This window comes from Eptatretus burgeri, chromosome 4 (assembly GCF_056783735.1).
Source record: "Eptatretus burgeri isolate ZD-2024b chromosome 4, Ebu_testis_v1, whole genome shotgun sequence".
NCBI classification, from domain to species: Eukaryota; Metazoa; Chordata; class Myxini; order Myxiniformes; family Myxinidae; genus Eptatretus; species Eptatretus burgeri.
The window spans coordinates 88,190,287-88,217,786 of NC_140964.1; the positions used below are offsets into that span (position 1 = coordinate 88,190,287).

Here is a 27,500-nt window from a genome sequence, read left to right on the forward strand (position 1 = left end):
TACAAATCTGCCATAATCACTGCATTACATAAAAAGGTGCAAAACCTGATCCCCTTAACTACAGGCTCATCATCTTGCTTCCAATCATCAGCAAAGTCATGAAATCCTTCCTTTTCTCCAACAGCCTCATCTCAGATCACCAATTTGGATTCAGACCAGGTCACACTACCTTGGACATGCTTCTTCCACTCGCTCAACAATTTATGAATGGAAGCCCTAAATATTAGACACGAGGTTGGTGCCGTCTCTGGACATATCTCGTGCTTTCGATACAGTCTTACTCTCCAAACTCTCTGCCCGTGGCATCCAAGGCCAACTCCACACATGGCTTTCTGACTTCCTCTACTCTCATAACCAAGTTGTGGTTCTCAATGGAATATATCTCTCTCTCTCTCTCTCTCTCTCTCTGTCTCTCTGTCTCTCTGTCTCTCTGTCTCTCTGTCTCTCTGTCTCTCTGTCTCTCTGTCTCTCTGTCTCTCTGTCTCTGTCTCTCTGTCTCTCTGTCTCTCTGTCTCTCTGTCTCTCTGTCTCTCTGTCTCTCTGTCTCTCTGTCTCTCTGTCTCTCTGTCTCTCTGTCTCTCTGTCTCTCTGTCTCTCTGTCTCTCTGTCTCTCTGTCTCTCTGTCTCTCTGTCTCTCTGTCTCTCTGTCTCTCTGTCTCTCTGTCTCTCTGTGTCTCTGTCTCTCTGTGTCTCTGTGTCTCTGTGTCTCTGTGTCTCTGTGTCTCTGTCTCTCTGTGTCTCTGTCTCTCTGTCTCTCTGTCTCTCTGTCTCTCTGTCTCTCTGTCTCTCTGTGTCTCTCTGTGTCTCTCTGTGTCTCTCTGTGTCTCTCTGTCTCTCTGTGTCTCTGTCTCTCTGTCTCTCTGTCTCTCTGTCTCTCTGTCTCTCTGTCTCTCTGTCTCTCTGTCTCTCTGTCTCTCTGTCTCTCTGTCTCTCTGTCTCTCTGTCTCTCTGTCTCTCTGTCTCTCTGTGTCTCTGTGTCTCTGTCTCTCTGTGTCTCTGTGTCTCTGTCTCTCTGTGTCTCTGTGTCTCTGTCTCTCTGTGTCTCTGTGTCTCTGTGTCTCTGTCTCTCTGTCTCTCTGTGTCTCTGTCTCTCTGTGTCTCTGTCTCTCTGTGTCTCTGTCTCTCTGTGTCTCTGTCTCTCTGTGTCTCTGTCTCTCTGTGTCTCTGTCTCTCTGTGTCTCTGTGTCTCTGTCTCTCTGTGTCTCTGTCTCTCTGTGTCTCTGTCTCTCTGTCTCTCTGTGTCTCTGTCTCTCTGTCTCTCTGTGTCTCTGTCTCTCTGTGTCTCTGTCTCTCTGTGTCTCTGTCTCTCTGTGTCTCTGTCTCTCTGTGTCTCTGTCTCTCTGTGTCTCTGTCTCTCTGTGTCTCTGTCTCTCTGTGTCTCTGTCTCTCTGTGTCTCTGTCTCTCTGTGTCTCTCTCTCTCTCTCTCTGTGTCTCTCTCTCTCTCTCTCTGTGTCTCTCTCTCTCTCTCTCTCTGTGTCTCTCTCTCTCTCTCTCTGTGTCTCTCTCTCTCTCTCTCTCTCTGTCTCTCTCTCTCTGTGTCTCTCTCTCTCTCTGTGTCTCTCTCTCTCTCTCTGTGTCTCTCTCTCTCTCTCTGTGTCTCTCTCTCTCTCTCTGTGTCTCTCTCTCTCTCTCTGTGTCTCTCTCTCTCTCTGTGTCTCTCTCTCTGTGTCTCTCTCTCTCTCTGTGTGTCTCTCTCTCTCTCTCTCTCTCTCTCTCTCTCTCTCTCTCTCTCTCTCTCTCTCCCTCTCTCTCTCTCTCTCTCTCTCTCTCTCTCTCTCTGTGTCTGTGTCTGTGTCTGTGTCTGTGTTCTTGGGCCAGTCCTATTCTTGATCTTCACTAGTCATCTATGATTCTCTGGAAAATCTCCTTTATATATTTGTTGATGACCACCTCTGCTGTGACATCCCTCATCCTTCAGACAGGCACAGTCTCTTCCCCCTCTTCAAACCTTTATATAATCACAAGCTGGTAAAACACTTGGATAAGTCTTACACTCTCAATCTCTCTCTTCGAAAGGGCCGTCTTCCACCCCTCCACCCCCATCCTCTACTTTTCAACAATCTTCTTGGGGAAATTCAGTCACTCGTATTCATGGGTCTCACAATTGGTCACGATCTCTCTTGGACAAACCACATTTCAAATTTGGCCTCCAAAGCCAGTTGCTGACCGACTGGGCATCCTCTGTCATACAAAGTAATTCCTTGGCACACCTGAACTCCTGTCCACCTGTAAGGCCCCCCATGCCCATTGTTTGCCCAAGTCTCCCCCTTCAACACCTATATTGGTGCCCACCTCCCTCTCCCTCTCTCTGCTATTGTTTTTGTCCTATTATGTCCTGATCAGAACAGTGTACTCATTGTTCCACGAGCCTTAACTCTGGATACAATTTTTTTTTTGCATTTTGTGAGTTATGAAATTTAATTAAAAATCTAAAACTCTTTCAGCACTGCATGGTTGACGAACATCAGCTGGAGCTAAAGATCTCAGAAAGAGCATCAAGGTGAGTTGGGACGTGTGGGTTATGGTTTTACAGATGGACCAGGAAACCCATAATTATTTAATTTATTGGAATCAGCATAAATGGTTTCTGGTCCATATTATTTAGCATTTTAAATATTGTCCTGAAGGTTATCTTAAACTTTTTTTGATGAGACTTGTATCTCCACACGTCATCTTATCTTAGCTGATTAGATAAGCTGAAAACAGTTGGGACATGTTTGTCAGCCCTCATACGCTTCGATACTGCATTTAATACACGATGGGACTTGAGAGGTGCCAAACCTACAAAGAGAAAATTAAGAGCTGTTTCAATGCCAATCGGTTATAATTCACCTACGGTGATAAACAGCATGCTGCCGAGGCAAGATCAATGTGGGCATGACCCTGGGTCTTTCAGATTGGACAATGGAGTGCATAATTGCATGCTGCTGTGTAACGTGATGAGGAAGGATTTAGGAACGAGTCTTTGTAATGGGCACAGAATACTTGAAGAACGTGCTGAGTTATAACAAGGATACACAAGGGACTTGACACAGGAGGTGGTGGGGGGGGGGCATTCATGCTTGAACTTTCTGGCTTGTAATAGCCCTGGAAGTAAAATTACAGAAAGATGGACTGAATGTTTAAAATATATGTTGTAATAATCACATGGATCACAGCTTGCAAGTTTGACTACCCTTGACTTGCACGGATTTTGATTGCAATGGCACAAATATTTGCCTTCGGAATTGTGAGAAAAAGAAATCAAATGGTTGCGTTTTCCTGTTTTGGCAGGGTTCATGTCGATCATTCTCATTGAGATGTTTGAATTCACATCATGCCACGCATTATGTTATTTGTTTGAGTTAGGTGATGTGCACTGGTCATTAATTTGGAAGCTACAAAATTTATTTTGAGAACATGAAAAAGTAAGGCTGTCGAGTCATGTTGTCGCAGAAATGTTTGTGTTGTATCGAGACAAATTAATATGCCCTGCAAAATTGGAATTCTGCTGTCCTGCAGAGCCCCCCTGCCCCTCAAAGACAAAAACAAAAACAAACAACCAGTCAGGTTTTCCATCTGAGTGTGGACAGAGACAGATGAACAAGTATTATATTGAGTAGAATTATTTACGAATGCGGCACCTTGTGCACCTCAATGTGTCAACACACTTTGCCTTTGTTTTATCCTTCCTTGTGTTAAGGCTGAACTTGTTCCATATTAGCAGCAAAACTTTTTCAGGTGAATGGACTTTTTTTTTCTTTTGTTTTGTTTGTTTCACTGCATTGGCACTGTAAGTGAATAAAGGTTTGTTCAACTTCCCCATCACCATTTGCATAGATTGTGCTTTGTGGCCAACATAAGTTGACAAACTGAGCATTCCAAACAATGCTTGATCACAAGCTTTCGGTTTGAATTGCAGAATTATTTTGAAGCTCTTCTGTTGGTAATCTTTTTTGCCAGTACCGATATGATTTTATTTTATTAAATTTTCAATGCTCCAAGCTTTTAACATTTGTAACCATTCTTTCAAAGTTTAAATTTCTCACTGTGGACAATGGAGAATAATTTATACATTTATTTAACCTGGCTGTTGAATACTTCCTGCAATTATTCTTCTTTTCTCTCCTTCGTCATACACTAAAGCACTGTAACTACTCATTGAATGTGGTGTCCTTGCTCTTCTTAAAACTCCATCACCCTCAGGACGGACTCAAATCTACTGCACGGACGGCACATACAGAAAGCAACAAAGCAAAAAACTTCTAAAATCCTCGTGCGGAACATTCCTTTCCAGACCAAGAAGCATGAAGTTCAGGAACTGTTCAGGTAAAGGCTGTCGCTTCTCGGCTTTTGGCTTGAAGTACACCTTTCAAGTGATAGGCTCATGTGCATGGTTATTGTTTTTTGTCCCTTTGTGATTACAACTTTTATTGTTTCATTTTTTTGTTATTTGTAAGTATTATGTTGCTTTCACTGTAAAATGTATTGTTCATGTTTATGGGCTGGTGGTCATTAGTTAGAATGTAAGACCTTAGCACCATTTGTGCTTGTGTGATTTATTGGACTTTGAATATGTATTAAGGACATGTGCAAGGGATAATTGTATTGTTTGGCACGTGCAAGAGACGGGGTTTTGTAATCGCTTGTTGGTGAGAATGTCTGTCCGGGCCATAACGTTTTTACTGTTGAGCTTTTGTCATCAAATTTTCAACATACTTTTATTCTGACAACATGTTGAAGACCAATTAATTGAGACCAAATCTCAAAGAACAAAGTCATAGTCAAAACAAATAGGTCTTATTAGCCCGTCCAATGTGCAGCACAAAACAACCGAGTTTTGGAATTGCTTCCGTGTTTCTCTATTTACCATTTGAGCTTTGGTCATTAAATTTTCAAGACATCTTAAAGATGTAAATATGGAAAAAACTGATTAATAAATGAAAATACAATAAAAATTAACTGCTGTTTTTATCAAATTTAGTTTGAGCACAAAGTGGATGCAGATGGTCTTTGCATTTGAGATGCGTTCTACTTGTATTGTTTTCATTAATTGTCTGTCTTCATCTGGGGTTCTGTGCCCGATTAGTTCTGTCTTGTCCCAATTGAAGTGTTTGTATTTCCGATGTGAAACATGCATATCTGGTTTCTGCCGTCTTTCCTGTTCCAATGATTAGTTAAATTGGAAAGCCCCAGAGGATTAAAATAGTTACTTCAAATTGTTAACCGATGTGGTGGAAACCACATTTTGAATTTGGGGACACACTAAATTCCCCACGGGCATGATCCCCATTTAATTCAGTCATCCAGCAGATGATCTCCATTGTTCAGTCTCTGCACCAGCTACCGTTGTGGTTGTGGTTGAGCAGTTGATGCAGAGACCATACATGTGACAATATTTCCATTTTGGCAAGCTTGCTCAACTTGCTGTCATCATACCATTTTTATTTTCATTTTCTCTTTTTGTCCCCCTCTTGTAGTGCATTTGGGGAAATAAAGATGGTCCGACTCCCAAAGAAGATGAGTGGATCTGGAATGCATAGAGGCTTTGGCTTTGTCGATTTTCTCACTCGTCGTGATGCCAAGGTCAGTACTCGGTTTGATGGGTACAAACCCACATTGAACTCACCCCCACCCCCCACCCGCACTCCCACACTCCCACACAACAGCTGGTGATGTCATTCTGTACGGATGGTGCCTTTTTTTTCTTTTGTATGCAGTCAAGGTTCATGGAAGAGCTAGTACACTGAATGGATCAGAATGTAACGGCTAAAACAGGACGCAAAACACGCATGCATGGGGTGGACAAGATGGACACAGAAGGAAACTCCATGGAGGGAAAACTGGAAAATTGGAAAGAGGGATTTGGGTGGGGTTAACTAGGATAGAAAAGATCATGGTTTTAAAATGGCAACTATTTGAGATGGTGGTGAACAGCTGTCTTGAAGACCTTGAGGGAAGAATGAGACTGAAGAGGTTGTGGAAGTTGATTTCACAGGTGGGCAAAGCAGGAACAAATGAGTGGAGAAGAGCAGTGATCCTGGATTTAGGTAGTTTCACCAGAAGGGGGTTGAAGGTGGACCGTGTCAACCCTGCAGAGGCCTGGGGGCAGGGGGGACAAAGCACGGAAAGAGCAGAGGGTGCAAGACCGATAAGACTGTCTGCGATGGCAAAGTGATACTCAGCTTCAGCATGGGGTATTCCAATGATCTTGAAGGCATTGGTTTCCACGGCATCAGATGAACAAGATGTGAGGCAGGGATCAAGTTGTGGATGTAGGCCATGTTGGTGGATAAGAGTTCAGGTGTGCCATAGAAAGACTGCGATGGAGGATGCCCAGTTAATGGCTGGCTTTGGAGGCCAACTTTGAAATGTGGTTTGCCCAAGAAAAATCATGGCTGATAGTGAGACCCAGGAGTTTGAATGACAACTTCCTTAAGAGGATTGTTAAGAAAGTCGATCGGAGGATTTGCCAGATGGTCCTTTCGGAGAGGGATAGTGAGCTCGTGAGAGTGAGAGAGCTGTCAAGATTGAAAGACTTATTCCAAGTGTTTGACCAGCTTGTGATTTTTTTTTTCAAGGTCTACAGAGGGAAGAGGCTGCACCTGCCTGTCTGAAGGATGGGGGATGTCACGACAGATGGTGGAGTCATCAGCAAATGGAGGATTTTCCAGAGTCAGAGAGATCATTGATGAACATCAGGAATAGGACTGGGCCCAGAACACTACCTTGGGGCACTCCAGCCTCGACAGGGAGAGGAGGTGAAAAGATTCTGTTGAGAGCCACACACTGGCTACGAGATTAGAGGAAGTCAGTTAGCCATGTGTTGAGTTGGCCTTTGATGCCATAGGCGGAGAGTTTGGAGAGAAAGGCAGGATACCAGACTGTATCTAAAGCACGAGATATGTCCGGAGAGATGGTCCTGATCTTATGTCTGACATTGAAGGCCTCCATCCATTATTGGTCGAGTATAAGCAGAATGTCCAAGGTGGAATGACCTGGTCTGAAACCAAATTGGTGATCTGAGATGAGGTTGTTGGAGAAAAGGAAGGATTTCACATCAACTGTGATGATGGATTCCATGGTCTTGTTGATGATTGGAAGTATGCTGAGAGGTTTGTAGTTGAGTGGATCAGTTTTTGCACCATTTTATGTGGTGCTGTGATGTTGGTGGACTTCCATGCAATTGGAAGATGACCTAGCATGAATGATAGGATGATAAGGGCAGAGAGAGGATGTGCAAGAGCAGCAGTGCAAGTTTTTAGGGCACGTGAGCAAATGCCATCCCATCCAGTTGCAGAGTCAGAGTCGAGGGTTGAAATAACCTTCTCCACCTTCTCAGGTACAAGAGACTCAGAGTCCAGGAGCAGTTGGGTGTGACCGGGAAGGATGGGTACCAATAGTGAGGGGTTGGAGACACAAGATTTGGAAGCAAACACAGAATTGAGGCATTCAGCCTTCTCACCAGTGGAGTCAGCTGTGGTACCATTTGAAGAGAGAGAAGGGATGGAAGGGGAGCGTACTTCAGAGACAGGCTTAACAAGGCCCCACCACGTTTTAGAGGAGGGAGACAAGCTTGAAAGTTCATTCTTGAGGTTCGACAGATGTTTTCTGGCTCTGCTGAGAGTGGACACAATTCTTGTGGGGTTTTTGGAATGCACTGAGATTGCCTTTGGTCAGATTTGCATTCCAGGAAGAGAAGGCAAGTTGTTTCAGAGCAACTGCCTCACCACATGATTCATTTTACCATGGGTGGGAAGAAGGGTTGGATAATTGAAGACAATATGCGGTGAATCTGTGCACGAGAGAGATCAAGTTTCCATGGAAGAATTCTCAGTCCGAGTTAACATCAGGCTGCTTGCAGGCCCAGCCAATCTGCTTGAGTGAAATGCCAGACTCTCAGGTTTTGAGGAAGCTCTCTCAGAATAGCCAGAGGGATGTTGACTTTCACAAGCATGTGATCAGAAGAACCAATTGAAGCATTTGAAGAGCAGGAGATATCTGTAGGGAACTTTGTCATCACCCAGTCCAGAAGGGAGGATTTGTCATTTGGCAAAATCTGGGTTGGAAAGTTTACAGATTAAGTCAGTCCCATGGAGTCACAGAGGTTCTTTGCTGAAGTGTCATAGCTGGTGAGAGAGGTACCTAAACCCAGCCAAGTTGCATGATGGCAATTTAAATTGCCACATTTGAGGAAGAGAGATGGGATGAGTTGTTAAAAGTTTGTCCATGTTGTCTGAGATGTTGATGGAGTCGTCGCTGTTCGGAGGATGGTACAATGCACAGATGAACAAGTGGAGTGGAGGGGATGTCACTGCCAGTGGTACTCTTGGGGGTTGGGAGGGGTAAGATCAGCAAAGAGGCGATGAGAAATTGAGTTCTTCATGTAAAGTGCAATCCCATCATTGAAGCGTGGTTCAGGCCTATCAAATCAGAGGAGACTGTAACCGGGGAGAGACACGAAAGAGTCAGGGACATCCTGTGGGAAGAAGGATTCTGTGAAACAGATGATGTCTAGTTTATCTGCAGTGGCCTGGATTGAGAGATCTGTCAGGTGAGAGCAGAGACCTCAGATGTTTGAGGTCCACACAGTTAGAAACTAGAAGGGCACTCAGAGCGCATACGTCCGCCACGTATTGCTTGATCCACAAGAACATATCGGGCCCACTACATTTTTGAAACATCATGCTATACAGTACTATATCGTTTTTGTCCTGTCTCTCAATGGTGAAGAATCGCTTTGAAAATTAAATAACTCTCGTATCCAGATCCGGATTCGGATTTTCACCAAAATGGAATCAATTCATCCTTGACACACCAAATTTGTCCACCAAGTTTCATCCGAATCCGTCCACAACTTTTTTGAGATATCGTGCAATATATCATTTTTCGCCCTATCTCTTTATGGTGAAGAATCGCTTAAAAAATTTATAGTAGTCGGATCCGGATCTTCGCCAAAATCTAATGAGTTCATCCTTGTCACACACCAAATCTGTCCACAAAATTTCATCCAGATCCGTCCACAACTTTTTGAGATATCCTGTACACAAACAGACACAGACAGACAGACAAACAGACAGAAAGGGTTGAAAACATAACCTCCTTCACCTTTGGTGGTGGAGGTAAATAATGGGGAAGAAGGCATTGGGATTGTGCAGGATGGGGGGAAGCTTTGCGGGGGCAGGGTAAGGCTTTGGGTGGAGATGTGTGTGTGTGTGTGTGTGTGTGTGTGTGTGTGTGTGTGTGTGTGTGTGTGTGTGTGTGTGTGTGTGTGTGTGTGTGTATGTGTGTGTGTGTGTGTGTGTGTGTGTGTGTGTGTGTGTGTGTCTGTGTGTGTGTGTCAGTGGAAGGTTTGAGTGCGTGGGGTGCGGGAGAGGGGTTGAGTGTGAGGGGAAGGTTTTATTGTGTAGGGTGCATGGGAATGTTTGAGTGTGTAGGGTGTGTTGGAAGGTTTGAGAGTGTGGGATGCATGGGAAGGTGAAGGTTTGTGTGTGTGTGTGTGGGGTGTGGGGGAAGCTTTGAGTGTTTGGGGTGTGGGTTACCTGTCATTCTTCCATTTATATTTTGTGGTGTGCACTTGTACTCACAGAAAGCTATGGAGGCCCTGTGCCATAGTACCCATTTGTATGGTCGCCGACTGGTGCTAGAATGGGCAAAAGATGAGGACGGACTTGATGCCTTGCGGCGAAAAACTGCTGAAAACTATCATGGTACACGATTAATCACATTACCTTCTCATAAAAGTATTTTCCTTTGGTAAGAATAATGGGTTTTGGATTATGTTTTGGATTATAATTAATTTCATCTTTATACATTTTACATTCTCCATGGAAGCAACTATTTTTTTTTTTTACTTATTTTTTATGAAACAAAATTGGAGATTTGCCATTCTGTTACCTGCCAGTAGTTGACAAAAAATGGAAACACCAATGTAAAGTCTTTTAATAGGGTATTGGGCCACCGTGTGCGGCTCGTATGGCCTGTATCCACCATGACATAAAGTCCATCAGCGTCTGGAATTCTGCAGGAGGGAGGCGGCACCATTGTTTGACGAGAAAGTCTATCAACTCACACCTGTTTGTTGGAGGTAGAAAACACTGTCTCAGACGTCATTGCAGAATACCCTATAAATGCTCGATTGTGTTCAGATTTGGTGACTGAGAAGGCCATGACATATGGATACCATCAGTGTCATGCTCATCAAACCTTCTGTGGATGGGGGTGTTGTCATCCTGGAAGACACCCTCCTGGCAGGAAAGAAATGCTGCAACATTGAGTGAAGATGATCACTCAGTACCATTATGTATCAATTGGCATTGACCTTGCCTTCCAAGAGAATGACTGCACCCAAACCATGCCAGGAAAATGCGCCCCGCAACATTACTGAACCACTAGAACCCTTCACTGTTGGAACGAAGCTCTCAGGGTTGTAAAGTTCTTTCGGTTGGTGCCACACCTGCACTCGTCCGGTTGTCGAGAACATGGTGTAGGATGATTCATTTGACCATATCACATTTCTCCACTGCTCGGTAGTCCATTGCCTGTGCTCTTTGCACCACTGACTCACAAATGTGCAGTGCCAGGTGTGATGAGCGGTTTGTGCACTGCAACCCGATTATAGTATCCCACTCTCTAGAGTTCCAGGTGGACTGTTTTTGATGAAACTGGCTACTTGTGCCACAGGTTTAAATTCACAGTCAATTCATCTGGAGTTGCTCGTCTGCTTTGCTTTGCAGTTCAAATTAATGCACGGATATTGCGATTCTGGAGTAGGCACCTCCGTCTACTGTTGCCCTTTGCTGATGATGTCTTTCCCTCAGAGTTCCATGCTGATATTACCTTCGACACCGTTGCTCGTGAAACATTAACAATTTGGGCTGTCTTTGTCACTGAAGCTCCTGCCAAATGTGCCGCATCAATCACCCCTCTTTCAAAGTCACTGAGGTCTCTTCTTGCAGCCATGGTAGCCATAATTATAGGCAACCAGGCCTGTGCAGCATTTTTATACATGGCCCAAAGCATGCTGGAATGTTATTTGCTTAATTAACACATGGGCCACAACTATGTGGAAGCCGTTGCTTTCAATATACTTGATGTCCCTCATTTACCCAGGTGTTTCCATTTTTTTTGTCCACTACCTGTCTGTTGCCTGTTCAGTAAAATTATTTTTTAGTAGTAAATTATTATTTGTTTCTTAAATTATTATTTACTAAAAAGTTTAGTAAAAAACACATTTTTGTAAAATTATTTTATACAGGGTGAAAGGCTCATTGAAAGCTGTCACATACATTATGCACCCCATGCAGACAGATTCCAGACAACACAGAATTTGACTTGAGACAAATACATTTAGAGGAAAGAACAGACATAAACTCCATTAGTTGGCGTCCCGTGGGAGTTGGAGGGGAGAGAGGGGGTATTTCTTGGTAGAATTGACTTCCTGGAGTACTCTGGCTACTGTTGATGGATGCAATCTCGTAGCAGCCCTTTTTTCTCGGCAATAAGTGGGGCATTTAAAAGAGAAACACTCCTTCCTTCCCCTCTCCCCTTTGGGATGCTAACTAATGGGGTTTTATGTATGCTCTGTCCTCTAAATGCTGAGCATCAAGCAAAGAATCAGCATGCACCATTTTTCAATTCTGATATGACTGCCAGAATCAAAAATCTAACTGCTGGTGTCCCTGTTTCAGAGTGGGATGCTCGAACCACCATAACGCTGAGTCTGATTTGATTTGCTTTAGTTGGGCTTTTAGCTGTAGAGTGAATTTCATTTGTTAATTTCCCATCTGCTGCAGCTGCTTCTGATTGTTGAGGATAGTGTGTAATACCTGCTGACTGCAGGTTAGACAGAGAGCGAGATTATTTTGCATTTTGTGAAGAATGGTCTTTTTTGTGTGTGTGTGTGTGTGTGTGTGTGTGTGTGTGTGTGTGTGTGTGTGTGTGTGTGTGTGTGTGTGTGTGTGTGTGTGTGTGTGTGTGTGTGTGTGTGTACAGTATTTATTTTATATATATGTATATATATATATATAATACAGTATATCTGAAATATTATATTATATATTATGTGTATATTTATATTGTTACGAATTTGGGAATTTGATTGCACACAACATTCAGGTTCCTTCAGTCAGTTATGTCGACAAGTGCTTGTTCCCGAGATAGCTCACCTTTCATTGTTTAAATGTTCAGAAATCGATTAGATGCGCTACGGATCAATTTAATAGTTGAGGAACGAACGATGGAGACATCCCTCCCCCTTTTCTGCGAAGAGGAAGAACCACCCTGCCGTCCCGTGATTCATGATGTCAACAACTCCCTCCCACCCGTGGTTGAGCGGGGGGATGGATCACGAGGGCATGAGTCACGCCGGGCGTGGGGGAGGGTGGCGGAGAAGGATAAGGACGAGATCCTTTCTTTGTTTTTGAGTGGTAAGCTTTTTGCTTCGGCAGAGAGTAGTCGTTCAGCAGACCTTTGGGTCCTGTTTGGCTTGCGCTAGGGTTTAGGCCTTCGGAAGCTTTTTGCTTCGGCTGGCTCAGTGAGCTTCGGCTGAGGCCTGGCTCGGGGGGAGGCTTTTTGGAGGCTTTTTGCTTTAGTGGTTCAGTGAACTTCGGCTTCTGCTTGGCTCGGGAGAGCTTTTTGCTTCGAGCTGCTTTGCTTGGAAGAGAGTTGAGCCGGTCGCTCGGCTTGAGCTGTGAGTGGTGGCTTCTTCTTCTTGGTTCGTGGAGCTCTTTGTTCTCCATTTTGGTTCCTGGCTGGTGCGACTCATCGATCTCTTCTTGGAGGTGGTTCCTCGGGGAAGCGACGCATCGACGGGAAGGATCGGCGCCTCGTCTCACCAGCATGTGTTGAGAAGCGCGGGAGGATTCGCGGGAGCTCGGGAAGGATCGCAGCTCACGGCGATTGGATCCAGCTCGCTCTTGCTGGAGCCCGGGTCCGAACAACTTGAAGACCACATGAGGTGGAGAGGTTCGAGATAGGCTCTGGGTTTCAGCTCACCTATCCTCCGAGCTGGAGCTCGTTATTAAAGGCCTCTGCCACCATTTCTTGGATGTGTGTGTGCATACGTGTGTCCGTGGGCCCGTCTCATAAGTAGGAACTGCTGTTAAGTGCAAGCGACTGTACATAATAAGAAGATGGTTTTAGTTCTTTTGTCGTGCTTTTGTTGCTTGTATAATTGCATACGTGTTTTGCCTTGTTTAATTGCATACGTGCTTTATTATAATAAATGTCCTTGTGTGAATGTAACCCTGTTCGTTGCGTCCATTCCCTCCTTGAACTGCCCCATCTTGCACTCGGAATATAGTTGGTTTTTAAATAGCCGGTAAAGTGATCGGGTCCAACGGGACTGCGCGATAATACCCCGCTCAGTTATCCCAAAAGGAAGCGAGCTGCTTCAGCGGCTCATTTCCAAGCGGTCCCGTTGAGGTACAATCTCTCGGTAACCGACCCGCGAGAATAATTAGGTAAATCTAAGATTTGACAATCGGACCCTGTAGCACGGTGGAGTGCGGACAAGGTTGTGGTGTGGTTAAAAACACACCCGTGGCTGGTTTCCGGCGTTGATCCGGAAAGCCGCGACTGGATTGTCCGTTCGGTGGGCGAAGCAACCGCTATTGGTTAGATGCGGTCATTCGCACGCTGACGGGCGGGAAATCTACAACAATATATATATATATATATATATATATATATATATATATATATATATATATATATATATATATTGTTACGGTTGTGGAAATTCACAGAACACCATTCAGGTTCCCGGAAGATCAGTTATGTCGATAAGTGTGTGTTCCAGGTTAGATTTCCCCACCAATGTATAACGGGATTTGTTCGTGTGCCGGGCTGTGCATCTTTGAGGTAGTGTTATTCTTTTCTATCTTTATTTTAACAATAACAACTGCAACAACAATAATGAACAACTCAACAACCACGCCACCTCCACCACCACAACAGCATCTCAACAACCTCGTCAATCTCCACAACACAGCGACCCTCCTCTACAAACAAAAACAACAACTCCCACCCCGATATTCTGGGACGAAAACAGGATTGATGGTTGGGGTGGGTCCCTCAGAATGGGTAAACAAAAGTGACGGTTACAAAAAGTATGCTCCGAAGAAAAACAACCCGATCACTCCTAGGATTTTTCTCTCGCGCGCCGAGAAGGGAGGGGCGAATGCCCTCCCCTTGGAGCGATAAAAAGCCACGTTCGAGGGCCGAAAAGGAGTGGAGAGCTGTTCTGAGTTGCTGTTCTGAGTTGGAGTGGAGAGCTGTTCTGAGTTGCTGTTCTGAGTTCTGAGTTGGAGTCAGAGCTGTTCTGAGTTGGACACCAGTTGGAGAAGAGCACTGGGAGAGAGCATTCAAGTTCGTGCTGCGCTGGTGTGGTGGAGTCGGGGAAAAGAGCTGGAGAGTTCGGAGGTTGGAGTGCGGGCAGAGACATCGAGGGTCACCCAGCGAGTCACCAAGAGGGTGGCAGGAAGCCCGCTCGGTCTCTCGGAGCCCCTTCGGTCATCCCGGCTCAGAGCAATTATAAAGGCGTACGAGCCCGGTTCTTCCTTTCTTTCTTGGGGTTTGCATGAAAGTCTGTGGCACCTTGTCTACCAAGTAGAACTGACTAAGTGCATGTACATAATAAATAGACATCGGCTGTAGGTTTTTGCTCGTGTCTTGTTCCCATCCCCCCATTCACTGCTCACGTGCCTGCATTGGAAATAAATATCCCCATTGTTTGAATGTTCACCTGCTCGTTGCGTCCCTTTCCTCCATTAACTGCCATTATGTGTTCGGAATATTAGCTGGCTTTTAAAGCCGATAAAACGTACATCTGGTCCGACGGGGCTTGGCGATATTAAACCGCTCGGCAATCGCATACTGAACGAGCTGCTTAAAGCGGTTGTTTTCGTGCAGGTCCCGCTGAAGTATAAACTCCCGGCATTTTTGTCCGCGCGAATAATTGGGTACATCGATAATTCGGCGATCGACCCTGTAACGCGTGGACAGAAGAGTTGGCTGGTTTATGGTGTGTTAAAAACACCCGTAGCTGGGTTTCGGCGTTGATCCGGAAGCTGCGACGAGATTGCCACATTCGGTGGGCGCGTGCGGCCGCAATCGGGCTCAAGGCGGTCGTCCGCACGCCGGAGTGGCGGAAATCTACAACAATATATATGTTCATTTTATATATTATATATTTTTATTTTATACATTATATTTTATACATTGTATATTACATATATATTATTGCGGTTCTGGGAACCGCATCCCTCCAAAGCAATGGCATCCATCATACAGTGGTCCCCAGACAGTTGTTTCATTAATATACGTACAGATAGTCCCTTCCTTCTTGTCTAATGGGACAAACGGGACAAGTGCGTTGTGTGAGTCTCAGAGTTATGTCTGATTATATCTCTGAACTCATTTCTATTCTTTCTCTCTATTCCTGAGATAAATTCAAGCAGGCACTGCACCAGACACTCACCTGTAAAAGCCACGGCCTCTCCCTGCGCTGACAATGGGTCCTCATGAAGGCCAGCAGGAACTACGCTCGGACGCCCACCTGTAAAAACTGTGGCGCACCCTTTATGTAAGAATGCGTCCTCAGAAAAGACCAAAAGGAACAAAACGTCAAACGCCCACGCTGCACGGAACACGTGCAGCACAGCGGTAATTTCCACCCACTGGGCAGAAGAAATAGGAAGGATAACCAACACGACGGCACCGCTGCAGGAATGCCTTGCTGAGGAAATAGAAGGAGCAACACACCAAAAGGCCAACGCCGTACAGTACGCACGCGGCGCACTCTTTTCAACCCATTTCTGAATATAATAATTATATCTGTCCTCTTTTCAATCCAAGGCTATATCTAATAATTATATCCAATCTTTTCCTTCGGTTCATGACACAGATCAGGACTGTCACTGTGAACACCACTACTTTTGATAAATGACCGCATGCTCAATGGCGGCGAACCCACGTGCAGCCCCTGGATAATTTATTATCTACACAGAGCAGGCACGAATGGCACACTTCTTGTTCGGGCCTGCGCCTGTGTTTTCCAGAGCATTTTACCATCGGTTTTGGCTGACCACCGCGGACGTCTTATCGCCTCTCTGCCCGGCAAGACTGTTGCCGGGCAGAGGCGTGCTGTATGGCTCGGGCTGCATGGTGTACAGACAGGCAGCGCATTGACCGGTGCTGACCGCCGGTCGCCGGGGCATGGCCCGGGGGTTTGGTGCAGGGCGATTCGTGTCGCGGTGTTCAGAGCGGGACGATTCCACAGCTTGGAATCATCTTGCCGGATGTAAAGTGGAGCCGCTTCCAGCCATCATGGCTCGGCCGTGTGCTGGCCGAGTCCCAATCAGAGCGCCCGATTCGGGTGATGACACCGCTTCGGGTTTTCGCCCCCGCCCCGCACCACAGGATCTATAAAAAGACGGGTCGTGGGGCCGTTCGAGCGTGCCCGTCTGCTGGTGGTTTCCGTTCCTGTTCATTGCTCATGTTTCCTGTCAGCTCATTGTGCTCTCTGTCTGGCCTGGGATTGACAACGCACCCATTCGCCTGCTGACTCCGCCTTCCTTCATCAGCTCACTTCAGACTCTGCCCAAAGTCCTTCCTTCACGCCTGATGGTTGCGACCCATTCTCTGGATCGCCACTTAGCTTCACGAAGTGTCACGAAGTGGGAGGTGATGCACCACCTGTCAGGGAAGTATCGCCCAGCGGAGCATCCCCCCAAAATGTACTGGTGGTGCGGTCGATCAAGGTAGTGAAAGACCGTTAGCCTCATCTCCTCTCTTATTTATTCTCATTAACTCCTCTTCATCGGGTTTTGTGTGTGTGTATGGCATGGCGCCTGTCCTCGCTTAAGTTAAGAGTGTAGAAGAATTACATCAGGATAACTCTGATCTGTGTCTGCTTTTGTAAGTTGCTTGTATTATTGTCGCACCACACTTTTCTTCCTATCTTTACGTATACACAACAATAAACTACATTCACTGTGCCACATATCTTTCCTCGCTGCCTGTTAATAAATTATTAGTAGAAATGTTCCCAGCTCGTTGTTGTCTTTTCTTTCATTGATCCAGCATGGTCCGTATCTGAGCCGAGCTGGGACTTTCTTCCCAACGATCCGTTCCTTTTCGCCGGTACGTCCTTGGCAGTGTCGCTCGGCTGCATCTGATCCGGTTCTGACAAGGCGTACCGAGGGTGTGTCCCCCGGTAATTAGATCAGGTAATTAATTAGGTAACCCGATTAACCCATAGACGGAGGTCCATGGGTCACGTGGTTGAGCTATTGGCGTTCCCGGTCCGTTAGCAATCCGCCGCATCACGGAATTATCTGTGTGCGATGACCTGCAATTTCGGGGAGTCTGGTGGGAACCCGAGATAGCTTTACTCCCCTGGTGGTCTTCTCACCCGACTCCCGGCCAACAACAATATATGTTATGTATATATATATATGTATATATATATATATATATATATATATATATATGTATATATATATATATATATGTATATATATATATGTATATATATATATATATATGTATATATATATATATATATGTATATATATATATGTGTATATATATATATATATATATATATATATATATATATATATATACACAAATATCTTTCTATAATTCCAGCAATCTCTGTGTGTCTGTCTGTCTGTGTATCTGTGTGTCTGCGACCGCTGTTTCTCAACAACCACTGGTCCGACCTCATTGAAACTTGCCAGGTATATTGCTGGGGCCCTGTGGATATATGTGCCTTTTCAAGGTTTGATATTAATCGGACAAGTGGTTCCCAAGTTATGGCCATTTATTTACCAAACCAATGACAGGACACGGTGTTATGACGTCACGATTGCCGTCACAATTCCTCTTTTTTTTCTTTTCTTTTTTTTTTGCACGTACGGCCACGCACATATAGCCACTCACATACGGGCACATGAGAGAAAAGGAACGGCCTGTGTGGTTGTGCAAAGAGCAGAGCAGCGGGTGCAAAGGCGCCGGCCTTTCCGAAGAAATCGGATCAAAAACGACTCACGCCCACTTCTGTTCCGTCCTATCAGTGAGCATGGGGCGATTTGGCCCCGCCTCCAGGTGCGTCGGAGTGTGGTCGCTATATGCAAATTCGCGGATCAAAAAGCATTCACGCCCACTTTTCTTCTGTCCAATGGGGAGCCAGCCAGAGGTAAAGGGTCGAAGGTGAAAGAGCGAAGCCACGGGGGGCTATAAAGGGCCGCGTTCGCTCGCCAAACAGTTGAGTTCGGAGTTGAGTTGGGAAGAAGTAGTAGTAGTCAGTCAAGTTGAGTTCGGAGTTGAGTTGGGAAGAAGTAGTAGTAGTCAGTCAAGTGGAGTTCGGAGTTGAGTTGGGAAGAAGTAGTAGTAGTCAGTCAAGTGGAGTTCGGAGTTGAGTTGGGAAGAAGAAGCAGTAGTAGTCAGTCAAGTGGAGTTCGGAGTTGAGTTGGGAAGAAGAAGCAGTAGTAGTCAGTCAAGTGGAGTTCGGAGTTGAGTTGGGAAGAGCCAGTCAAGAGAGGAGTCGGAGAAGGCAGTTGGACGGGGCTGTGGAGAGTTGGAGAGGTGGAGAGGTGGCGGCGGCGAAGGCAGTCGAGAGGGCGCTCGTGTCAGAGTCGGGGAGCTGCGGAGAGGGGAGGCCGATAACGCGACCGAGGTCGCGGTGGAGACGCTCGTCGCGGGACCCGAGCCAGCGAGATATCCTCATTCCCCCGAGCATCAACAACCCCCTCCTGTTTCCCCCCGCGCTGAGATAGTGTGAGAAGGGGGCCCCGTTCCCACCCCATTTCAGGCAGTGCCAGCGAGGCCCGCGGAGTCGGGGCGCCGCCGCCATTTTGCGGCTCATCACCAGACGGGTAGGCTCGACGCGGTCTCGGCCCCAGGCCCGTCTGCCCCCTCATAGTGGAGTGTGGTCCCTTTTTCTTTTGCTTTGAGTATATGTGTTGTCGGCGCCGTCTGTGAATTAAAACTGTATAAGTGTTGCCGTGTGCTCGGTAGTCGGTAGTAGATCTACAGTGTGTTTTTCTTCTTTTACATTTGCTTTTTGTGCATTATTGTGGTGTTTCTTCTTTTGTTACATTTGCTTTTGGTGTATAATTGTATATGTGTGCTTTCCGTGTGCCGCGGAATAAATGTGCTTTATGTTGAACTGTTTTCCCGTTTCGCTTCGTCTTTTCTCTAATTGAATCTCCATCTTACTTCACGTAAAGGGTTGGTCGTGGGCTAAATACGCCCAATAATTCATCGAACCGTCGAGGTTGACGATAACACCGCTCGGTTATCCCGATAGTACGGAACGGGTCGCTTAAGGTGGCCCATGTCCGAAGTCGACCTGCGGCGAGGTGCGATCGCCCGGTCTACCCTCCGTGTGGGTACTTAGGTAGGTCGAATTTGGCGAGCAACCCTATCCCACGCGGGGGGGCCGATTGGCACGATCGTGGTGAGGCTGAAAGGCCCACCCGTGACTAGTTCCCGGCGTTAGTCCGAGAGGGTCACGACGGGATTGTCCGTCCGGTGGGCGACGTGCCGCGATTCGAGTTACGTGGCCGTTCGCATGCCGGCGGGCGCGAATCCGCAACACTGGTGTCAGGTTGTGCGATATAAACTCATCGCCCTCCTCGCGGCACTGGTATCGGAGAACGGGAAAACGGGCTCTCCTGTCTCCAGCTAAATTCACGGGAATCGGTCCAGGGGTGAGAGAAGCGACCCCGATTCCCTCCAAATTACGAGCGATTTAAATTAACCCTTTACGAGAAATAAGATGGCGTCTCAAGGCGAGCGGGAGCCGGGGGTATTAGAAATGGATGTAGAATGTGTAGAATCCATGGTCCAGGATGAAATCCCCGTGCAGGAAATGTCGGTTGTGCAGGAACACGAACTCGCCCAACTGAACCCAGAGCCCGAAATAGGTGCGGCGGCGGCCGCGGTGTATGACACCTCCCCTCCCCCTCTCCACCAAAACCCTTCCCCGATCCCTGCCGAAACGGCTCACCCAAGCGCACCCGACATGGCCCAGCTATGCGCCATGCTGGCGGCAATGAGAGCAAGGATGGATACAAACACAAATGAAATGAAAAACGAAATAAAAGGCATGAACAAGCAAATGAAGGAAGAAATGAAAGAGCTGCGGGGTGAGACGCGGAACATGGGCCGAAGCCTGCAGGCGGGCATGAAGGCAGTAACCGGGGAGCTTAAAATGGCGACTCCACGTGTGGGAGCGAACGAGCTGGGAGGGAGTGCAACGGCTGTCGGGCCCGCGGTGGAGGCGGGTAAGGAAAAAATAATTCGGGGGACGTGTTGGGCGAGGGTCGTGACGGAAAAAGTGACGGTGACCGAGAGGGAAAAACTAATTGGGGTGACGGAGACGTGCACGAGGGAGATAACAAGGGAAGAGACGGAAATAATAGTTGAGACAAGGGAGGTAAAGGGCGAAGAGGTGACAGTTGGCAGAGACACGGGAGATGGGAACGATAGAGGGAAGACTACACGATGAAGACGGGGTAAGTGACGCACACACACACACGGAGGTAGTGGAGGATAATGGGGGTGAGCTCGCGAACTGGGTAGAGACCCGGTGCGAGCAGTTGGATGGCCTCCTCCAGGAACGAGGGGAGGGAGTATGCCCCCTTGAGGCGAGTCACGACCAGGTGAGTTCGGTCGTGCTTTGCGAGGTGGAGGGGATGGGTGCTGTGGACAGGTGCACGGAGAGCTTGGGGGGTATAGAGGCCCCGGAGACCCTTGTGGGGACACGAATCCCCAGTGTGGTTGTCCCTGTGTGTGTGGTGCAAGGTGTGAGTGCGTCCCCGTGTGTGGATGAAACCGCCAGTATGGATGAGACACCGCGGGCGAGTTCCCCCGCGTGTGTGAGTGAGACACCGCGGGCGAGTGCCCCCGCGTGTGTGAGTGAGATACCGCGGGCGAGTGCCCCCGCGTGTGTGAGTGGTGTGGTGGTAAGTGTGCAGAAGGGTGTGCTTCCCAGTGCACCGTGTGTGAGTGAAACACCGCAGTTGAGTGCCCCTGCGTGTGTGAGTGAGGCACGGTGTATGAGTGAGGCACCGCGGATGAGTTCCCCCGTGTGTGTGAGTGAGGCACGGTGTATGAGTGAAACACCGCGGATGAGTGCCCCCGCGTGTGTGAGTGAGGCACGGTGTATGGATGAGGCACCGCGGGCGAGTGCCCCCGCGTGTGTGAGTGGTATGGTTGTGTGAGGGAAATGGCACGAGTGAGTGGAAGGCCGCGAGTGAGTGGAGCCACGTGTGCAAGGGAAATGGCATGCGTGAGTGAGCGGCCGAGTGTGAGAGAGACAGCGTGTGCAAGGTCGCTGTGTGTAAGGGAGATGTCGGTCGGCATGTGTGAACATGCAGCCGCGTCTCCCGGTGTGAGTTTAATGGTGAGGTGTGTTAGCGTCGTAACACGCGGGAGTGCGTGGGTCGAATGGAGACGACAACGACGATTGAGAGACAAAAGCCGGGTTGCGGCTGTAGCTGTTTCGGGGACCGTGCCGGGTTCACCCAGCAGTGAGCACGAGGTCCGTGCTGTGCAACGCACGAGGCCCCCACGTGCTCGCTTACGAGAGTGAAGTCCCGGTCCGGAAACGCACGCGGTGGATTTGCCGATCCCGCGGACGGACAAAGTTTAGGCAGGATTATGGATTTGGACCGGACGGGTTCTCCACGCGATCGTGTGTGTTAAGCTCCAACGGGCAAAGCACATGTGTTCGCATGGGGAACCCCTCGAGACGTGGGGCTTGTGTTTTTTTTATGCGCACGGTGACGTCATGGCTGCACGTGGGGTTGGAATCCGGCAGGAGGGGTATCCCTGCCGGATGGTACCGTCCAAGGAGGGACGAGGTACACGTGCAGCTGCATGACGTCACGGGCAGGTGCAAAGTGCGCGAGCTGTGAGTTGCCGCGCTGGTGATGCGCATGTGAAAAAAAAGAAAAAAGAAAAAAAAAGCAAGCCTCACTTTCGGGTGCACAGGATTCCCGGGCAAGGGGTGGAAGACCCCCTTACCAGGGCACAGGATGGAAACTAGTTAGGGGGAAGGGTTAGCTTGGTTAGACCGACTTCATGGGGCAGGGGTAAGTCCTCATGGAGTCCGTGGAATGGATGAGTTAGAGGGATTGTAGCGAGATTTAGGTTGGGAAATTGATTAATGGGATTATTTGGAGACAGTAACAGACTTGTGGATGTGTAGTGGGGACGTAGCTTAGCTACGTAGTGTTAAATGGAACGTGCTATAGTTTAAGGGACGACGTGGGAGCACGAGTTAGTTAGGGGATGTAGTTCGAAGGATGGCAGAGTTCAGCGGTGAGTGTGTTGAAGAGTTGTTGGTGAGTGAAGTGGAAGCATGTGCTTGGTGAGTGAGTGAGGCCAGCGGGTCTGTGTGAGTGGAGCGAATGGGGAATGCATGGTGCGATGAGTGATTGGGGGGAGGAGTGACTCCCGCCCAAGGGACCCCGGGGTCAGTGTAGAGTGAGTTAGGGGGTTAGTTAAATTGAAAAATGGAGGTCGTTTTGTTGTTGGTGTGAATGTAGGCTCGAAACCCATTTGGAGGGGTGCAGGAGCCCTGTTGATGGGCTGGGAGCGTGGCTGCGAAAGGTGAGTATCGCTGAGTGGGTACCCCGGGCACCAGGCTAGTCGGCCGTAGTAGGCCAAGGGCCCATGGGGGGCCGGGATAGCGTAGTGGGCACGGGTGCGCCTGCTTGGTGCGGGGGCCCGGGGCGCCATTAGCCGCGTGGGCAGTGTTGTGGGCACGGGTGACCCTCGGAAAGGGGCCTGGGAAGCCAGCCTGCCACGTGTGCGTTTCAGGGGAGGTGCCATGGGGGGCACTCCCCGGTGTTTAGGGAGCTGGTAGGCTCGGAGGCAGTGTAGTGCCCGGGGGTGCCATCGTCGGAGAATCGGCAGAGGGTCGTGCCTGCCAAAGGGAGCTACGTGTCCCAGCCATGAGACTGTGTGAGGGCACGGAGAGAAAATTGGGGGGCGAGGCCCGAAATTGTGAGGACACCAACACAGGCGACGGGAATCTGGGTTGTTAGAACCAATAGTTGAAGCGAGAGGCGCTTGTTGAAAGCCCCGGGGTAGTTGAACAGTTAAATGGATAGGGTAGAATAGGAAGTGTACCCCTCCGCACCATCCATCCACTCGCTCTCGTTGTGGGCCACTGGACCCACTTTGGGTTAGATCGCTGAAGTCTGGGGAGGCCATCCTGAGGCTTCGTTGGGCCTCGACACAGGACGCCAGCTCTCCCTTGTTCCCCTCCGGGAAGGGAACGTAGGGGTTGGGAGTAGGCTAGGTGACAGGATAGGTTAGCCGAACAAGGACAGTACAGGGGGTTAGGGGACGATTTATAGTGGGGAAGTAAAAATAAAAAAATAAGTTGGGGCTAAATTGGGGTTTGACAAATTAAGGGAGTGGGTATAGACAGTGACAGGCAAAGGCGATAGGTTGGGAGGGAGACCGTAGAGTAGGTTCGAGCCCGCCTTCCGAGTGGCCAGCACCACCGCACTCCCTCCACCAACCTCCACTGAACGACGAAGGCTGGCCAGCTTCATCGGCAGCTGTTGTTTTGCTGCAAGGCCTGTGCCGGCTGGATCGGCTGTAGCTGCTGTGCTACAAGGCCTGTACCGGCCGGATCGTCTGCAGCTGTTTTCTGCAAGGCCTGTGCTGGCCAGTTCATCTGCCGGCTGTGTTTGCCTGCAGCGGCCTTGTTCTGCAGGCTGTGTTTGCCTGATCACCTTTGCCATGCCATGCCCACTGCCCCTGTTCACCAGCCCCGTTCAATTTTTGCTTTGCCCCCCCCCCCCTGTTCATTGCCATGTGCGCCAGGATCAGAAAGCAACAGTTTGCAAGCTGCGAGAACTGCCCTGTTGGCAGCTACAACACGGGCCTGCAGTGGCGGCCCGTGCACCGTGTTTGCGTCCATCCATTCATCCATCCATTCGTTGTGTTCATTGCGTGTGCCACTTGAGCTGGCACGGAGACTGCGTTCGTGCAGCCCATGCACCGTTGTGGTTCACTGCGTTCAGTTCAAAAGGGAAGGCCTTGGACTGCGAGTGAGCAGCCGGCCACGTTCCCTGTCACCTGCATTGTTTGAGCCAGAGACTGCATGCGGGCAGCCTGGCTCCCTGCTAACTGCTTTCTTTTTGCAGAGTTCATTGATCCTGGGCTATGGTTTGGTGTAAAATTTGTAAGTTAAGGTTAAGATGTACTGTAAATATGAGTGCGCCCCCGGCATGTCTGTCTTAGCACCGGCAATTTTATTTAAGTCGTCCGTGTGAGTGGGTTTGTTGAGGTAGTTACTCAGCCCTCAGGTTATTTATTTTGGGGACACGAATACCATGAATGTCGCACTCAAGGATCCGTAGGTAAAATGTACTAGGGGAAAACTACACATGATGGCACACGAAAATTTGACGACTCGGGACGAGTCTGTAAAAAGGGGAGGGGGTAGTGTTGTGGTTGACGAAATTCGCAAACCACCATTCAGGTCCCTCAGGTGAGATATCTCTGTAAGTATATGTGTAGTTAGTCCAAACCCGTTGTTTAGAGGGAATAAATGTCATTCCTTCGGGCTGCGACCCTTCTCGATAGCCGTTTTTCTTTTACTATCTTTATTTTGGACCAGCCGCCATTACTACCATTACTACCACCACCAACCACGTCTCAACAGCCATCACACAACAACCACCAACCGCAACGCCGCTTCACAACCACAGCCACGACCCTTGCCGTCACATCTCGCTCTCGCAACCATCGCATCACCGCCATTCCCGCGCCGCTTGTGGACACCGATCCTGGACTCGTGCAGGGCGCGCGCCGAGCGGCGGGTGCAAAAACACCAGCCTTTCCGAAGAAATCGGATCAAAAACGATTCACGCCCACTTCTGTTCCGTCCTATCAGCGAGCATGGGGCGATTTGGCCCCGCCTCCAGGTGCGTCGGAGTATAATCGCTATATGCAGATTCGCGGATCAAAAAGCATTCACGCCCACTTTTCCTCTGTCCAATGGGGGGCCAGCCAGAGGTAAAGGGTCGAAGGTGAAGGCGCGAAGCCCCGGGGGCTATAAAGGGCCGCGTTCGCTCGCCAAAAAGGCAGTTGAGTTGGGAAGAGTCGGAGTCGTTGAGTCAGTCAAGGAGAGTTGAGAAGAGAGGAGTCGGAGAAAGCAGTTGGACGGAGCTGAGGAGAGTGGGAGAGTTGGAGAGGTGGCGGCGGCGAAGGCAGTCGAGAGGGCGCTCGTGTCAGAGTCGGGGAGCTGCGGAGAGGGGAGGCCGATAACGCGACCGAGGTCGCGGTGGAGACGCTCGTCGCGGGACCCGAGCCAGCGAGATATCCTCATTCCCCCGAGCATCAACAACCCCCTCCTGTTTCCCCCCGCGCTGAGATAGTGTGAGAAGGGGTCCCGTTCCCACCCCATTTCAGGCAGTGCCAGCGAGGCCCGCGGAGTCGGGGCGCCGCCGCCATTTTGCGGCTCATCACCAGACGGATAGGCTCGACGCGGTCTCGGCCCCAGGCCCGTCTGCCCCCTCATAGTGGAGGGTGGTCCCTTTTTCTTTTGCTTTGAGTATATGTGTTGCCGTCTGTGAAGTAAAACTGTACAAGTGTTGCCGTGTGCTCGGTAGTCGGTAGTAGATCTGCAGTGTGCTTTTCTTCTTTTACATTTGCTTTTTGTGCATTATTGTGGTGTTTCTTCTTTTGTTACATTTGCTTTTGGTGTATAATTGTATATGTGTGCTTTCCGTGTGCCGCGGAATAAATGTGCTTTATGTTGAACTGTTTTCCCGTTTCGCTTTGTCTTTTCTCGAATTGAATCTCCATCTTACTTCACGTAAAGGGTTGGTCGTGGGCTAAATACGCCCAATAATTAATCGAACCGTCGAGGTTGACGATAACACCGCTCGGTTATCCCGATAGTACGGAACGGGTCGCTTAAAGTGGCCCGTGTCCGAAGTCGACCTGTGGCGAGGTGCGATCGCCCGGTCTACCCTCCGTGTGGGTACTTAGGTAGGTCGAATTTGGCGAGCAACCCTATCCCACGCGGGGGGCCGATTGGCACGATCGTGGTGAGGCCGAAAGGCCCACCCGTGACTGGTTCCCGGCGTTAGTCCGAGAGGGTCACGACGGGATTGTCCGTCCGGTGGGCGACGTGCCGCGATTCGAGTTCCGTGGCCGTTCGCACGCCGGCGGGCGCGAATCCGCAACAATATATATATTTATATATATATATATATATATATATATATATATATATATATATATATATATATATATGATACACACGCACACAGTCATGCGCCACTTAACGATGGGGTTACGTTCTGAGAAACGCGTCATTAAGCGACGTCGTCGTTGTGCGAACATCATTTTTTTTTCGTTTTCGAACATCGTAGTTACACAAAACTACACACCTCGGCTATATGGTGCAGCCAATTGCTCCTCGGATACAAACCTGTTCAGCATGTTACTGTACTGAATACTGTCGGCAATTGTAACACACATCCAAGAGAGACGGAAGACACGTTAGATTTACCATTGTGCTGTTCATGACAGCCATCGGTGTTGTTAGCAGCAGCTTACAATCTCTTCTCGCATCGATTATAGAAAGATGAATAAATAGCGTTTGGATTTTATAAATACGTAATCATTACATCGATGTTATAATTTACAAATGAAGAAACGAGCACCTGTCAATTTTGATATATATTTTCGGAACAGTGCGATCGTTTTAACAACATAAAAAGCTTCACTAAAAACAAATTGGTGTTTTAATTTCGACTGCAACAACGATTTATTCGCGGAATTCTTCAATTCAAAGGTAATTTACTTGCTCGAAGGTGAACGTGCAAACATTGGTTCAGTTTGAAAGCCGATTTCCTTGAATCCCGATTTAGCACGACCCTGATTTTTTCGTGATGACATTTTATGGACCTCAACGATCGCATTATAACAGGGCCACACTGTCGTTTATTATCATTATGATGTATTATTTACTGTACAGTGCACATAATTGTATGTGCTATTTTTATACGACTGGCAGCGCTTCGTCGTCGGCGACATCACTCGGCGATAGGAATTTTTCAGCTACATTTTTTTTTTCATTTTTTTTTTTTTTTCAGAGCCGGCAGATCCGTTGTATATGCGATGCGTCGTTGCCTGGAACGTCGTTACGCGGCGCATGACCGTGTGTATATATATATATATATATATATATATATATATATATATATATATATATATATATATATATATATATATGTATGTATATGTATATATATATATATATATATATATGTATGTTTATGTATATGTATATGTATATGTATATGTATATGTATATGTATATGTATATGTATATATATATATATATATATATATATATATATATATATATATATATATATATATATATATATATATATATATATATATATATATATATATATATATATATATATATTGTTACGGCAGTGGAAATTCGCAGAACACCATAAAG

The 27,500-nt window shown here is 47.8% G+C and overlaps 1 protein-coding gene across 6 annotated transcripts in view; it reads left to right on the forward strand.

Moving 5' to 3' along the window:
* The window catches only part of RBM19 (RNA binding motif protein 19), a 208,147-nt gene that overhangs the window by 146,482 nt on the left and 34,165 nt on the right, over positions 1-27,500 (forward strand). For 3 of the 6 annotated variants that reach the window (XR_015057631.1, XR_015057632.1, XR_015057633.1), the window contains 5 exons: positions 2,446-2,501; positions 4,187-4,309; positions 5,461-5,566; positions 9,570-9,690; positions 17,066-17,211. Coding sequence is in view for 3 of the 6 variants with exons in the window: in XM_085879250.1 (XP_085735376.1) it covers positions 2,446-2,501; positions 4,187-4,309; positions 5,461-5,566; positions 9,570-9,736 (452 nt within the window). In the remaining 3 variants the exon portion in view is untranslated. Of the gene's footprint in view, positions 1-2,445; positions 2,502-4,186; positions 4,310-5,460; positions 5,567-9,569; positions 9,737-17,065; positions 17,212-27,500 lie in introns of all 6 variants that reach the window. The other 3 variants (XM_085879249.1, XM_085879248.1, XM_085879250.1) reach the window with 2 other exon arrangements.